The following is a 16,183-nucleotide window of genomic DNA, read 5'->3' as shown; positions in this document are numbered from 1 at the left end:
GCCTGAAGGACCCTTAGTTATTTCGACTGGCCTGAAGGGCCCTTAGTTATTTCCACTGGCCTGAAGGGCCCTTAGTTATTTTGACTGGTCTGAAGGGCCCTTAGTTATTTCGACTGGCCTGAAGGGCCCTTAGTTATTTCGACTGCCCTGAAGGGCCCTCAGTTATTTCGTCTGGCCTGAAGAGCTCTTAGTTATTTCGACTGGCCTGAAGAACCCTTAGTTATTTCGACTGGCCTGAAGGGCCCTCAGTTATTTCGACTGACCTCGGGGACCTTTAGTTATTTCGACTGGCCTGAAGGGCCCTTAGTTATTTGGACTGGCCTGACGGGCCTTAGTTATTTCGACTGACCTGGAGGACCCTTAGTTATTTCGACTGGCCTGAAGGGCCCTAAGTTATTTCGACTGGCCTGATGGGCCCTTAGTTATTTCGACTGGCCTGGAGGACCCTTAGTTATTTCGACTGGCCTGAAGGGCCCTTAGTTATTTCGACTGCCCTGGAGGACCCTTAGTTATTTCGACTGACCTCGGGGACCTTTAGTTATTTCGACTGGCCTGAAGGGCCCTCAGTTATTTCGACTGGCCTGGAGGGCCCTTAGTTATTTCAACTGGCCTGGAGGACCCTTAGTTATTTCGACTGGCCTGAAGGACCCTTAGTTATTAGTCCCCCACCGGAATCCGGGGGGGACTATAGGTTTGCCTTGTGTCCGTCCGTCTGTCCGTCTGTCCCTCCGTCCGTCTGTCCGTCCGTCACACACTATTTGTCCGGGCTCTATCTCCCATACTATAAAACACTGGAACTTCATACTTAGTGTGTGGGTTCCCTGTGGGAAGGCGGTGTGTCGCATACAAAAACCGGGTCACTGTGACCTATATTTTGACCTCTGACCTACATTAAAGAAAAAGCTTGTCCGGGCTCTATCTCCTACACTATAAAGCACTAGAACTTAATACTTAGTAGTGTTGTTCTCTGTGGGAAGGCAGTGTGTCGCGTACAAAAACCGGGTCAATGTGACCTATATTTTGCTATTTTTTGACCTCTGACCTACATTAAAGTAAAAGTTTGTCCGGGCTCTATCTCCTACACTATAAAGGACTAGAACTTAATACTTGGTAGTATGGTTCCTTGTGGGAAGGCGGTGTGTTGCGTACCAAAACCGGGTCACTGTGACCTTTATTTTGCTATATTTTGACCTCTGACCTACATTAAAGTAAAAGTTTGTCCGGGCTCTATCTCCTATACTATAAAGGACTAGAACTTAATACTTGGTAGTATGGTTCCTTGTGGGAAGGCGGTGTGTCGCGTACAAAAACCGGGTCACTGTGACCTTTATTTTGCTATATTTGACCTCTGACCTACATTTAAGTAAAAGCTTGTCCGGGCTCTATCTCCTACACTATTAAGGATTATAACTTTGTACTTGGTAGTATAGTTCCCTATGGGAAGGCGGTGTGTCGCGTAACAAAACCGGGTCACAGTGACCTATATTTTGACCTCTGACCTACGTTACACAAATACCTTGTCCGGGCTCTATCTCCTACACTATAAAGATCTCGAGATAACAACCCGGTGGGGGACTGTAATTCGTTGAAAATATCTTGTTTCCACTGGCCTGAAGGGCCCTTAGTTATTTCCACTGGCCTGAAGGGCCCTTTGTTATTTCGACTGGCCTGAAGGACCCTTAGTTATTTCGACTGGCGTGAAGGGCCCTTAGTTATTTCGACTGGCCTGAAGGGCCCTTAGTTATTTCGACTGGCCTGAAGGACCCTTAGTTATTTCGACTGGCCTGAAGGGCCCTCAGTTATTTCGACTGACCTCGGGGACCTTTAGTTATTTCGACTGGCCTGAAGGGCCCTAAGTTATTTCGACTGGCCTGAAGGATCCTTAGTTATTTCCACTGGCCTGAAGGGCCCTTAGTTATTTCCACTGGCCTGAAGGGCCCTTATTTATTTCCACTGGCCTGAAGGGCCCTAAGTTATTTTGACTGGTCTGAAGGGCCCTTAGTTATTTCGACTGCCTGAAGGGCCCTTAGTTATTTCGACTGGCCTGAAGGACCCTTAGTTATTTCGACTGGCCTGAAGGGCCCTCAGTTATTTCGACTGACCTCGGGGACCTTTAGTTATTTCGACTGGCCTGAAGGGCCCTTAGTTATTTCGACTGGCCTGATGGGCCCTTAGTTATTTCGACTGGCCTGGAGGACCCTTAGTTATTTTGACTGGCCTGAAGGGCCCTTAGTTATTTCGACTGGCCTGATGGGCCCTTAGCTATTTCGACTGGCCTGGAGGACCCTTAGTTATTTCGACTGGCCTGGAGGGCCCTTAGTTATTTCGACTGGCCTGAAGGACCTGTAGTTCTTATCTCAGTTAGCATGAAGAGCTGTGAATTGCACCATAGAATGTCGTCTAGTCCTTAGTTCCCTGGACGTACTTCTTTATTCGAAGTTTCTGTGATTGTGTTGGTTCCCGAGGGTTATACAATGTTCTTGGTTCCCGAGGGTAATACAATGTTCTTGGTTCCCGAGGGTTATACAGTGTTCTGGGTTCCCGAGGGTTATACAGTGTTCTTGGTTCCCGAGGGTTATACAATGTTCTTGGTTCCCGAGGGTTGTACAATGTTCTTGGTTCCCGAGGGTTATACAATGTTCTTGGTTCCCGAGGGTTATACAATGTTCTTGGTTCCCGAGGGTTATACAATGTTCTTGGTTCCCGAGGGTTGTACAGTGTTCTTGGTTCCCGAGGGTTATACAATGTTCTTGGTTCCCGAGGGTTATACAATGTTCTTGGTTCCCGAGGGTTGTACAGTGTTCTTGGTTCCCGAGGGTTATACAATGTTCTTGGTTCCCGAGGGTTATACAATGTTCTTGGTTCCCGAGGGTTATACAATGTTCTTGGTTCCCGAGGGTTATACAATGTTCTGGGCTCCCGAGGGTTATACAATCTTCTTGGTTCCCAAGGGTTATACAATGTTCTTGGCTCCCGAGGGTTGTACAGTGTTCTTGGTTCCCGAGGGTTATACAATGTTGTTGGCTCCCGAGGGTTATACAGTGTTGTTGGCTCCCGAGAGTTATACAGTTTTCTGGGCTCCCGAGGGTTATACAATGTTCTGGGCTCCCGAGGGTTATACAGTGTTGTTGGCTCCCGAGGGTTATACAATGTTCTTGGTTCCCGAGGGTTATACAATGTTCTTGGTTCCCGAGGGTTATACGGTGTGCCTGGTTCCCGAGGGTTATACGGTGTTCTGGGCTCCCGAGGGTTATACAATGTTCTTGGTTCCCGAGGGTTATACAATGTTCTTGGTTCCCGAGGGTTATACGGTGTTCTGAGCTCCCGAGGGTTATACGGTGTTCTGAGCTCCCGAGGGTTATACGGTGTTCTGAGCTCCCGAGGGTTATACAATATTCTTGGTTCCCGAGGGTTATACAATGTTCTTGGTTCCCGAGGGTTATACAATGTGCTTGGTTCCCGAGGGTTATACAATGTTCTTGGTTCCCGAGGGTTATACAATGTTCTTGGTTCCCGAGGGTTATACAGTGTTCTTGGCTCCCGAGGGTTATACAGTGTTGTTGGCTCCCGAGGGTTATACGGTGTGCCTGGTTCCCGAGGGTTATACGGTGTTCTGGGCTCCCGAGGGTTATACAATTTTCTTGGTTCCCGAGGGTTATACAATGTTCTTGGTTCCCGAGGGTTATACGGTGTTCTGAGCTCCCGAGGGTTATACAGTGTTCTGGGCTCCCGAGGGTTATACGGTGTTCTGAGCTCCCGAGGGTTATACAGTGTTCTTGGCTCCCGAGGGTTATACGGTGTTCTGGGCTCCCGAGGGTTATACGGTGTTCTGAGCTCCCGAGGGTTATACAATGTTCTTGGTTCCCGAGGGTTATACAATGTTCTTGGTTCCCGAGGGTTATACAATGTTCTTGGTTCCCGAGGGTTATACAATGTGCTTGGTTCCCGAGGGTTATACAATGTTCTGGGCTCCCGAGGGTTATACAGTGTTCTTGGCTCCCGAGGGTTATACGGTGTTCTGAGCTCCCGAGGGTTATACAATGTGCTTGGCTCCCGAGGGTTATACAATGTTCTGGGCTCCCGAGGGTTATACAGTGTTCTTGGCTCCCGAGGGTTATACGGTGTTCTGAGCTCCCGAGGGTTATACAATGTTCTTGGTTCCCGAGGGTTATACAATGTTCTTGGTTCCCGAGGGTTATACAATGTTCTTGGTTCCCGAGGGTTATACAATGTGCTTGGTTCCCGAGGGTTATACAATGTTCTTGGTTCCCGAGGGTTATACAATGTTCTTGGTTCCCGAGGGTTATACAGTGTTCTTGGCTCCCGAGGGTTATACAGTGTTCTTGGTTCCCGAGGGTTATACGGTGTTGTTGGCTCCCGAGGGTTATACAGTGTTCTTGGTTCCCGAGGGTTATACAGTGTTCTTGGTTCCCGATGGTTATACAATGTTCTGGGCTCCCGAGGGTTATACGATGTTCTTGGCTCCCGAGGGTTATACAATGTTCTTGGTTCCCGAGGGTTATACAATGTTCTTGGTTCCCGAGGGTTATACAATGTTCTTGGCTCCCGAGGGTTATACAATGTTCTTGGTTCCCGAGGGTTATACAATGTTCTTGGCTCCCGAGGGTTATACAATGTTCTTGGCTCCCGAGGGTTATACAATGTTCTTGGTTCCCGAGGGTTATACAATGTTCTTGGCTCCTGAGGGTTATACAATGTTCTTGGTTCCCGAGGGTTATACAGTGTTCTTGGTTCCCGAAGGTTATACAATGTTCTTGGCTCCCGATGGTTATACAATGTTGTTGGCTCCTGAGGGTTATACAATGTTCTTGGCTCCCGAGGGTTATACAATGTTCTTGGTTCCCGAGGGTTATACAATGTTCTTGGTTCCCGAGGGTTATACAATGTTCTTGGCTCCTGAGGGTTATACAATGTTCTTGGTTCCCGAGGGTTATACAATGTTCTTGGCTCCCGAGGGTTATACAATGTTCTTGGCTCCCGAGGGTTATACAATGTTCTTGGTTCCCGAGGGTTATACAATGTTCTTGGCTCCTGAGGGTTATACAATGTTCTTGGTTCCCGAGGGTTATACAGTGTTCTTGGTTCCCGAAGGTTATACAATGTTCTTGGCTCCCGATGGTTATACAATGTTGTTGGCTCCTGAGGGTTATACAATGTTCTTGGTTCCCGAGGGTTATACGGTGTTCTTGGTTCCCGAGGGTTATACGGTGTTCTGGGCTCCCGAGGGTTATACGGTGTTGTTGGCTCCCGAGGGTTATACGGTGTTGTTGGCTCCCGAGGGTTATACAGTGTTGTTGGCTCCCGAGGGTTATACGGTGTTCTGAGCTCCCGAGGGTTATACGGTGTTGTTGGCTCCCGAGGGTTATACGGTGTTGTTGGCTCCCGAGGGTTATACGGTGTTGTTGGCTCCCGAGGGTTATACGGTGTTGTTGGCTCCCGAGGGTTATACAATGTTCTTGGTTCCCGAGGGTTATACGGTGTTCTGGGCTCCCGAGGGTTATACAATGTTCTTGGTTCCCGAGGGTTATACAATGTTCTTGGTTCCTGAGGGTTATTCAATGTTCTTGGTTCCCGAGGGTTATACAATGTTCTTGGTTCCCGAGGGTTATACAATGTTCTTGGTTCCCGAGGGTTATACAATGTTCTTGGTTCCCGAGGGTTATACAATGTTCTGGGCTCCCGAGGGTTATACAGAGTCTTGGCCCCTGAGGAATTTACATACAATATGCCTGGTTCCTGAGTGTTCTACAGTGTTTGATAATCGTTTAGTTCCATGGGTTACCTATCGACCATCCGTTTGGCCAGTCACGCCATTGCTTACTACTTTGTTTTAACAAACAAAACAACAGTTAGATATATTTACGTTTATTTACATTCCTATAACTTCACATATTACACGACATAAATCACAGATCAACATTTAGAATTAGATTGTCACTTTCACAGCCATTCTTGTACAAGTCCCAGTGCTGTTAGTACTATTAGCACAGTCGTGATGAAGCGTTACAGACTAAGAACGCATGAATTCGTGTATTTACATTTAAAGTTAGGTTTAATGTATGGCTTTTTATATTGATGCTTCAAAACGACCTGTTTTTAGGCACACGAAGATGTCAATACATTTTCAAATTCCATTCATAGTTAGGAGGCGAGACGGGACACACTGAATAATTTGAATTCGTTTGGATGTAGTTCAGTGACGAGTGTAATGTTTTCTGGCGACCTGGCACGTACAAACTGCGATCATTTTATTGAACAAAACAAGACCACAAACTGACTTAACATGTACCGCGCTTAGTTCCCCATGTACCGTACACATGGTGTAGATATATACCGGGAAAATCAGAAGGACAATAGTTAAATAAGCTTACAGAACATGGTGTTACAAAAATATATTTGTACATGCGTAAGTGTCTATTGTTCCGAGTATTGCTGATGAGTTGTACACATACGAAACCTTAGGCAACGGTCACAATGCCGTTTTATTGAAAAACCGCTTGCCTTAATCTCTCGATAATCCATAATGCACAGTTTAGTATACAATGTAATATCACAACACAGGGGCGCCACACGGGTGCTGAGACACCGAGAGTCCTGCTCAGCGCTCCCACTTTCACGACGCCTGGTCCACCACGGGTTGTGGGGCTTTACTTGCTAAAATCTTGGCCAATTCGTTCATATTCCGTTTCACTTTATATCTAAAAACCCAGGGTACCTCCCGGCGCGGAAGGATCTTTTTGGGCGGGGGTAGGACAGTTATGTCATCATAGTCTGTTTCGTGGATGATATTGGGGTACACAATCCCTTCCGGTGCTGTCTGGGCCGTCCGTATAGAATCTGGAGACATCCGGGCATTCGTGAAGTAGCCTACATTCCGTGACATCACTGATTTTGACCTTATTTCCGTGTGAGCAGTCGGAGTCAGTTGGATTTTCCCTACCACGGGCTGAAACGGGAAAGGCAAAACAGGTATATTAAAGAACGCAACTGAGGGGGGAATTATGTTTATACTTACAATGTAAAGTCATCTTCGTCTATAATGTAAACAGAATGAAGTTTCCTGCTTCCGTGACTACAGTTTGAAAACGATTATTTGAAAAATAGGATTATATAATATGAACCAATACACAACAATAAACATTTATGATGACTATATTGAAAAGAAACTGACAACAGTCGATCAGGAGGATTATGTAAATCCGTATTCTCCGCGATGTGTAATTTGTAGAGTGGAAACTTTGCTTTGTTGCTTATCCATAAAATCACTACCACCACCAACACCACCAACACCACCACTACCACCACCACCACCACAACCCTAACGGACCAACCATCTACGCATGACCTGCAGCACCTATCTTTGTAGTAACACCACAATATCTGTATAGTCAAGTACATGATATGTATAGTCATTCACCATATGTATAGTAACACTTCATTGTCTGTATAGTAACATCACATTATCTGTATAGTAACACTACATTGTCTGTATAGTAACACTTCATTGTCTATATAGTAACACTACATTATCTGTATAGTAACACTAGAGTATCTGTATAATAACACTACGTTATCTGTATAGTAACACTACGTTATCTGTATAATAACACTACATTATCTGTATAGTAACACTACATTATCTGTATAGTAACACTGCATTATCTGTAGAGTAACACTGCATTATCTGTATAGTAACACTACATTATCTGTGTAGTAACACTACATTATCTATAGTCACACTACATTATCTGTATAGTAACATTACATTATCTGTATAGTAACATTACATTATCTGTATAGTAACACTACATTATCAGTATAGTAACATTACATTATCTGTATAGTAACACCAAATTATCTGTATAGTAACACTTCATTGTCTATATAGTAACACTACATTATCTGTATAGTAACACCAAATTATCTGTATAGTAACACTTCATTGTCTATATAGTAACACTACATTATCTATATAGTCACACTACATTATCTGTATAGTAACACTACATTATCAGTATAGTAACACTACATTATCTGTATAGTAACACTGCATTATCTGTAGAGTAACACTGCATTATCTGTAGAGTAACACTACATTATTTGTGTAGTAACACTACATTATCTATATAGTCACACTACATTATCTGTATAGTAACATTACATTATCTGTATAGTAACATTACATTATCTGTATAGTAACACTACATTATCAGTATAGTAACATTACATTATCTGTATAGTAACACCAAATTATCTGTATAGTAACACTTCATTGTCTATATAGTAACACTACATTATCTGTATAGTAACACTAGAGTATCTATATAGTAACACTACATTATCAGTATAGTAACACTACATTATCTGTATAGTAACACTAGAGTATCTATATAGTAACACTTCATTATCTGTATAGTAACACTAGAGTATCTGTATAGTAACACTACATTATCAGTATAGTAACATTACATTATCTGTATAACAACATCACATTATCTGTATAGTAACACCAAATTATCTGTATAATTACACTAAATTATCGGTATAGTAACACATCTGTATAGTAACACTAGAGTATCTGTATAGTAACACTACATTATCAGTATAGTAACATTACATTATCTGTATAGTAACACCAAATTATTTGTATAATTACACCAAATTATCGGTATAGTAACACATCTGTATAGTAACACCACATTTTCTGTATAATAACATCACATTATCTGTATAATAACACTGCATTATCTGTGTAGTAAAACCACATTATCGATATAGTAAAACTTCATAACATGTAAAGAAAAACTACTTTATCTGTATAGTAACACTACGTTATCTCCATAGTAACACCACTATATTATCTGTATAGTAACACCACGTTATCTCCATAGTAACACCACACATGTGAAGTAACAACCATATTATCTACCCACTAACAAGTAGCATGCCATGTAGGGACTGTCATTACACACCATCGGGTAACACATGGTTCCATACTTAGTGTGCTATTTCTAAACAGTCCTTGGAGATCTTCAGATGATACCCAAATGGATTCAATACTCGGAAGAGATTTTTTTTTAATTTACCAAACGATGCGTCAAAAAGTATCAAACGGAATTCAGTCTTTCCTGTTTGTTTTTGTTTTTGTTTTTTTCAATGCTTACACTATCCAACAAATTGATTTTTGTCGGATGGTTTGGTATTAAGAAAATAATTACCACAGAAAAAAAGTCGTTATTGATATTCGGCTCTTTTTGGTTACTTTAGATGGACCATGTGGTTACACAATATTGTGGAGAGGCATTTAAAAGTAGACGTGTTACCGCCATCGTCACGTCAAGTGCAAATCATCTGCACCAGTACCAATACCTACATAACGGGCAGTTTCACCGAGACATACGGGTACTCTCATGTCAGATTTTTGTGGGGGTTTCCAGAAGAAGGGTTTCTTTTTACCGAAAGGTTGCTGTATTAAAATAAAATATTGAAAACTGGTGACCACCGCCTCAAGCACCATCCAATCTGTACGTGACACACCGCTGACTGGGGTGACTAGTCTCTGTCGATTAGGCTTGAACTGACGCCAGAAGTTTAGCGAGTTGTCGTGTGACCAGGCTTATGTATTTATAATAGGATGACTAGAGGTTCTACAGGGGAATTCTGGTCTTTAATATTTAACAAACCTAATACATTGTCGAGAATGTGTGCGATTTTCATGAGAGATACATGTATATATCTTTTATAACGAAACTTGATCTCAATTATATATCTTGGTGTGTAATTATACCATACACCAGCCATCATGTATATAATATATCAGTATAACATTGATATATAGGTTAGATGTAATAATTTGATGTATATAATATATCAGTATAACATTGATATATAGAAGGTTAGATGTAATAATTTGATGTATATATCAGTATAACATTGATACATATAAGGTTAGATGTAATAATTTGATGTATATAATATATCAGTATAACATTGATATATAGGTTAGATGTAATAACTTGATGTATATAATATATCAGTATAACATTGATGTATAGAAGGTTAGATGTAATAATTTGATGTATATAATATATCAGTATAACATTGATATATAGAAGGTTAGATGTAATAATTTGATGTATATAATATATCAGTATAACATTGATATATAGAAGGTTAGATGTAATAACTTGATGTATATAATATATCAGTATAACATTGATATATAAGGTTAGATGTAATAATTTGATGTATATAATATATCAGTATAACATTGATATATAGAAGGTTAGATGTAATAATTTGATGTATATAATATATCAGTATAACATTGATATATAGAAGGTTAGATGTAATAACTTGATGCATATAATATATCAGTATAACATTGATGTATAAGGTTAGATATAATAATTTGATGTATATATCAGTATAACATTGATATATAGAAAGTTAGATGTAATAACTTGATGTATATAATATATCAGTATAACATTGATATATAGGTTAGATGTAATAATTTGATGTATATAATATATCAGTATAACATTGATATATAGAAGGTTAGATGTAATAATTTGATGTATATAATATATCAGTATAACATTGATATATAAGGTTAGATGTAATAACTTGATGTATATAATATATCAGTATAACATTGATATATAGAAGGTTAGATATAATAACTTGATGTATATATCAGTATACCACATGGGGGCCACACGATTCGAACGACCTCAGTAGTCGGACAATATGTGGACCATAAGAATCGGACGACATTTACAACATGGATACCACATGATTCAGACAAAAGGAAAAAAAAAGGGGGGGGGGGGGGGGGGGGGGGGGGGCATGGAGCCCGCACGAGTTGGACGATATAGGGACCACAACGGGAACACGAGTCAGACGACGTGGGGAAGGATATCACACGAGTCACGTGACATGGGGATAAAGATCACACGAGTCCGGCGACATGGCGATAAAGATCACACGAGTCCGGCGCCATGGGGAAGGATATCACACGAGTCAGACGACATGGGGAAGGATATCACACGAGTCACGTGACATGGGGAAGGAGGTCACACGAGTCGGACGACAAGGGGATTAAGATCACACCAGTCACGTGACATGGGAAGGATATCACACGAGTCAGACGACATGGGGATTAAGATCACACAAGTCACGTGACATGGGGAAGGATATCACACGAGTCAGACGACATGGGGAAGGATATCACACGAGTCACGTGACATGGGGAAGGAGGTCACACGAGTCAGACGACAAGGAGATTAAGATCACACAAGTCACGTGACATGGGGAAGGATATCACACGAGTCAGGCGACATGGGGAAGGATATCACACGAGTCAGGCGACATGGGGAAGGATATCACACAAGTCACGTGACATGGGGAAGGAGGTGACACGAGTCAGGCGACATGGGGATTGAGATCACACGAGTCAGACGACATGGGAAAGGATATCACACAAGTCACGTGACATGGGGAAGGAGGTCACACGAGTCAGACGACATGGGGAAGGATATCACACAAGTCACGTGACATGGGGAAGGAGGTCACACGAGTCAGGCGACATGGGAATGGATATCGCACGAGTCACGTGACATGGGGAAGGATATCACACGAGTCACGTGACATGGGGATAAAGATCACACGAGTCCGGCGACATGGGGATAAAGATCACACGAGTCCGGCGACATGGGGATAAAGATCACACGAGTCCGGCGCCATGGGGAAGGATATCACACGAGTCAGACGACATGGGGAAGGAGGTCACACGAGTCACGTGACATGGGGAAGGAGGTCACACGAGTCGGACGACAAGGGGATTAAGATCACACCAGTCACGTGACATGGGAAGGATATCACACGAGTCAGACGACATGGGGATTAAGATCACACAAGTCACGTGACATGGGGAAGGATATCACACGAGTCAGACGACATGGGGAAGGATATCACACGAGTCACGTGACATGGGGAAGGAGGTCACACGAGTCAGACGACAAGGAGATTAAGATCACACAAGTCACGTGACATGGGGAAGGATATCACACGAGTCAGGCGACATGGGGAAGGATATCACACGAGTCAGGCGACATGGGGAAGGATATCACACAAGTCACGTGACATGGGGAAGGAGGTGACACGAGTCAGGCGACATGGGGATTGAGATCACACGAGTCAGACGACATGGGAAAGGATATCACACAAGTCACGTGACATGGGGAAGGAGGTCACACGAGTCAGACGACATGGGGAAGGATATCACACAAGTCACGTGACATGGGGAAGGAGGTCACACGAGTCAGGCGACATGGGAATGGATATCGCACGAGTCACGTGACATGGGGAAGGATATCACACGAGTCACGTGACATGGGGATAAAGATCACACGAGTCCGGCGACATGGGGATAAAGATCACACGAGTCCGGCGACATGGGGATAAAGATCACACGAGTCCGGCGCCATGGGGAAGGATATCACACGAGTCAGACGACATGGGGAAGGAGGTCACACGAGTCACGTGACATGGGGAAGGAGGTCACACGAGTCAGACGACAAGGGGATTAAGATCACACCAGTCACGTGACATGGGAAGGATATCACACGAGTCAGACGACATGGGGATTAAGATCACACGAGTCACGTGACATGGGGAAGGATATCACACGAGTCAGACGACATGGGGAAGGATATCACACGAGTCACGTGACATGGGGAAGGAGGTCACACGAGTCAGACGACAAGGAGATTAAGATCACACAAGTCACGTGACATGGGGAAGGATATCACACGAGTCAGGCGACATGGGGAAGGATATCACACGAGTCAGGCGACATGGGGAAGGATATCACACAAGTCACGTGACATGGGGAAGGAGGTCACAAAAGTCACGTGACATGGGGAAGGAGGTCACACGAGTCAGGCGACATGGGAATGGATATCACACGAGTCACGTGACGGGGAAGGAGGTCACACGAGTCAGGCGACATGGGAATGGATATCGCACGAGTCACGTGACATGGGGAAGGAGGTCACACGAGTCAGGCGACAAGGAGATTAAGATCACACAAGTCACGTGACATGGGGAAGGATATCACACGAGTCAGACGACATGGGGAAGGATATCACACGAGTCACGTGACATGGGGAAGGAGGTCACACGAGTCAGACGACAAGGAGATTAAGATCACACAAGTCACGTGACATGGGGAAGGATATCACACGAGTCAGGCGACATGGGGAAGGATATCACACGAGTCAGGCGACATCTGGAAGGTGATCACACGAGTCAGGCGACATGGGGAAGGAGGTCACACGAGTCAGACGACATGGGGATTAAGATCACACGAGTCAGACGACATGGGGAAGGATATCACACAAGTCACGTGACATGGGGAAGGAGGTCACACGAGTCAGGCGACATGGGGAAGGAGGTCACACGAGTCAGACGACAAGGAGATTAAGATCACACAAGTCACGTAACATGGGGAAGGATATCACACGAGTCATGCGACATGGGGAAGGATATCACACGAGTCACGTGACATTGGGATAAAGATCACACGAGTCCGGCGACATGGGCATAAAGATCACACGAGTCCGGCGACATGGGGAAGGTGGTCACACGAGTCACGTGACACGGGGAAGGTGATCACACGAGTCAGACGATATGGGGATCATATGGGGACCACACGATTCGGACGACGGGGACACCATGGAGACCAAACGAGTCAGACAATAGACGAAGAGCATGGAGACCATATAGGGACACATGGGGAACAAATGGAGACCACATGGGAACCACATTGGGGAAAATGGAGACCACAATGAAACCACATGGGAACCACACGAGTCAGATGACATGGGAATCACAGAAGTTGGGCGTCAGAAGGCCAATATTATGACCACAGGAGTCGGACAACAGAAGAAGCGCATGTAGATCACCGGGGTCTGATGTTATGAGATCACAGGAGAAGCGCGTGGAGACAATGTGGATACAACATGGAGGCCACAGCTATAGGGAGACAATGTGGAGACAATATGGAGGCCACAGCTATAGGGAGACAACATGGCGGCCACAGCTATAGGGAGACAACATGGAGGCCACAGCTATAGGAAGAAAAAACGGAGGCCACAGCTATAGGGAGACAACACGGAGGCCACAGCTATAGGGAGACAACATGGAGGCCACAGCTATAGGGAGACAACATGGAGGCCACAGCTATAGGGAGACAATATGGAGGCCACATCTATAGGGAGACAATGTGGAGGCAATATGGAGGCCACAGCTATAGGGAGACAACATGAAGGCCACAGCTATAGGGAGACAACACGGAGGCCACAGCTATAGGGAGACAACATGGAGGCCACAGCTATAGGGAGACAACATGGAGGCCACAGCTATAGGGAGACAACATGGAGGCCACAGCTATAGGGAGACAACACGGAGGCCACAGCTATAGGGAGACAACACGGAGGTCACAGCTATAGGGAGACAACACGGAGGCCACAGCTATAGGGAGACAACACGGAGGCCATAGCTATAGGGAGACAACACGGAGGCCACAGCTATAGGGAGACAACACGGAGGCCACAGCTATAGGGAGACAACACGGAGGCCACAGCTATAGGGAGACAACACGGAGGCCACAGTTATAGGGAGACAACACGGAGGCCACAGCTATAGGGAGACAACATGGATGCCACAGCTATAGGGAGACAACATGGAGGCCACAGCTTTAGGGAGACAACATGGAGGCCACAGCTATAGGGAGACAACATGGAGGCCACAGCTATAGGGAGACAACATGGAGGCCACAGCTATAGGGAGACAACATGGATGCCACAGCTATAGGGAGACAACATGGAGGCCACAGCTTTAGGGAGACAACATGGAGGCCACAGCTATAGGGAGACAACATGGAGGCCACAGCTATAGGGAGACAACACGGAGGCCACAGCTATAGGGAGACAACATGGAGGCCACAGCTATAGGGAGACAACACGGAGGCCACAGCTATAGGGAGACAACATGGAGGCCACAGCTATAGGGAGACAACATGGGCAGCTCGGGAATCACACAACAGGACAGCCTGGATATGGACAGTCATTATAGTCATACGATAGGATAACTGTTGGATAAACAATGCACAAGTTTAATTCTGGTATTCAGACTATAGAATACTACAATGCATTACTAGACAATGGTTACACGCTAATATATAATAGGTATCTATTAATAGCGGGTTGTTTCAACAAATCTATTAAATATATCCAGACATGTCGATGTGGTTTAAATCAAAAATAAAATTGAGTATGAGAGTTTAGATGAAGTGTTTACATAGCTAAGTGATCCTCGTGTGAGAGAGGTACCTAAATGTAAAGGTAAATACGGTTCTATTAATTTGGGATGCAGATTTCTTAGCACACACGGGCGGATTACTCCATGTCGACAGCAATATAGCTCAGATAACCCAATCGCTGTCCAGTTAACTACTGGTACTTTCAGCTCTTTCGTTTCCTTACTTCTTACGTTCCGCCCGGAATTACTCCGAATCCAATAGAGGCTCCAATTGATTGATTTTTACACTCTTATCGATATACATTCATAAAGGAGTCATCAACCCTTTTGATTATTTCCCTTACAGTAGATACAGAGTGAAGTAAATGTTTCTCAGAAAACATATTGATCACAAATTCCCTAACGCCAGATGGACATTGGTTTTTAGCCAAATACGTAGTTTACGGTTTACTTAATCAGAAATATACTATAAGCTGGTGCCACAAATATACGTATAACTATAAACTGGTGCCACAAGTATACGTATAACTATAAACTGGTGCCACAAGTATACGTATAACTATAAGCTGGCGGCACAAGTATACGTATAACTATAAACTGGTGCCACAAGTATACGTATAACTATAAACTGGTGCCACAAGTATACGTATAACTATAAACTGGTGCCACAAGTATACGTATAACTATAAACTGGTGCCACAAGTATACGTATAACTATAAACTGGTGCCACAAGTATACGTATAACTATAAGCTGGCGGCACAAGTATACGTATAACTATAAACTGGTGCCACAAGTATACGTATAACTATAAACTGGCGACACAAGTATACGTA

The 16,183-nt window shown here is 44.0% G+C and overlaps 2 protein-coding genes across 2 annotated transcripts in view; both read right to left on the bottom strand.

Annotated features, from left to right (window-relative positions):
- Window positions 1-2,400: 2,400 nt before the first annotated feature.
- LOC117318930 (mucin-12-like) lies at window positions 2,401-6,399 on the bottom strand. Its single transcript, XM_033874108.1, has 2 exons — window positions 6,393-6,399; window positions 2,401-5,726 (listed from the first exon to the last, which is right to left on the bottom strand). The coding sequence occupies exons 1-2, from the start codon at window positions 6,397-6,399 to the stop codon at window positions 2,401-2,403; spliced, it is 3,333 nt and encodes a 1,110-aa protein (XP_033729999.1).
- LOC117324328 overlaps window positions 5,871-16,183 on the bottom strand; it is a 24,941-nt gene continuing 14,628 nt past the window's right edge. Inside the window, exon 2 of the mRNA XM_033880125.1 lies at window positions 5,871-6,967. Coding sequence (XP_033736016.1) covers window positions 6,635-6,967 — 333 coding nt within the window. The 3' untranslated portion in view covers window positions 5,871-6,634. The remainder of the gene's footprint in view (window positions 6,968-16,183) is intronic.

The sequence above is a fragment of the Pecten maximus genome, chromosome 1 (assembly GCF_902652985.1).
Source record: "Pecten maximus chromosome 1, xPecMax1.1, whole genome shotgun sequence".
Lineage (NCBI taxonomy): Eukaryota > Metazoa > Mollusca > Bivalvia > Pectinida > Pectinidae > Pecten > Pecten maximus.
The sequence above is the reverse complement of the archived record's forward strand: the minus strand, read 5'-3'. Positions and strand labels throughout refer to the sequence as shown.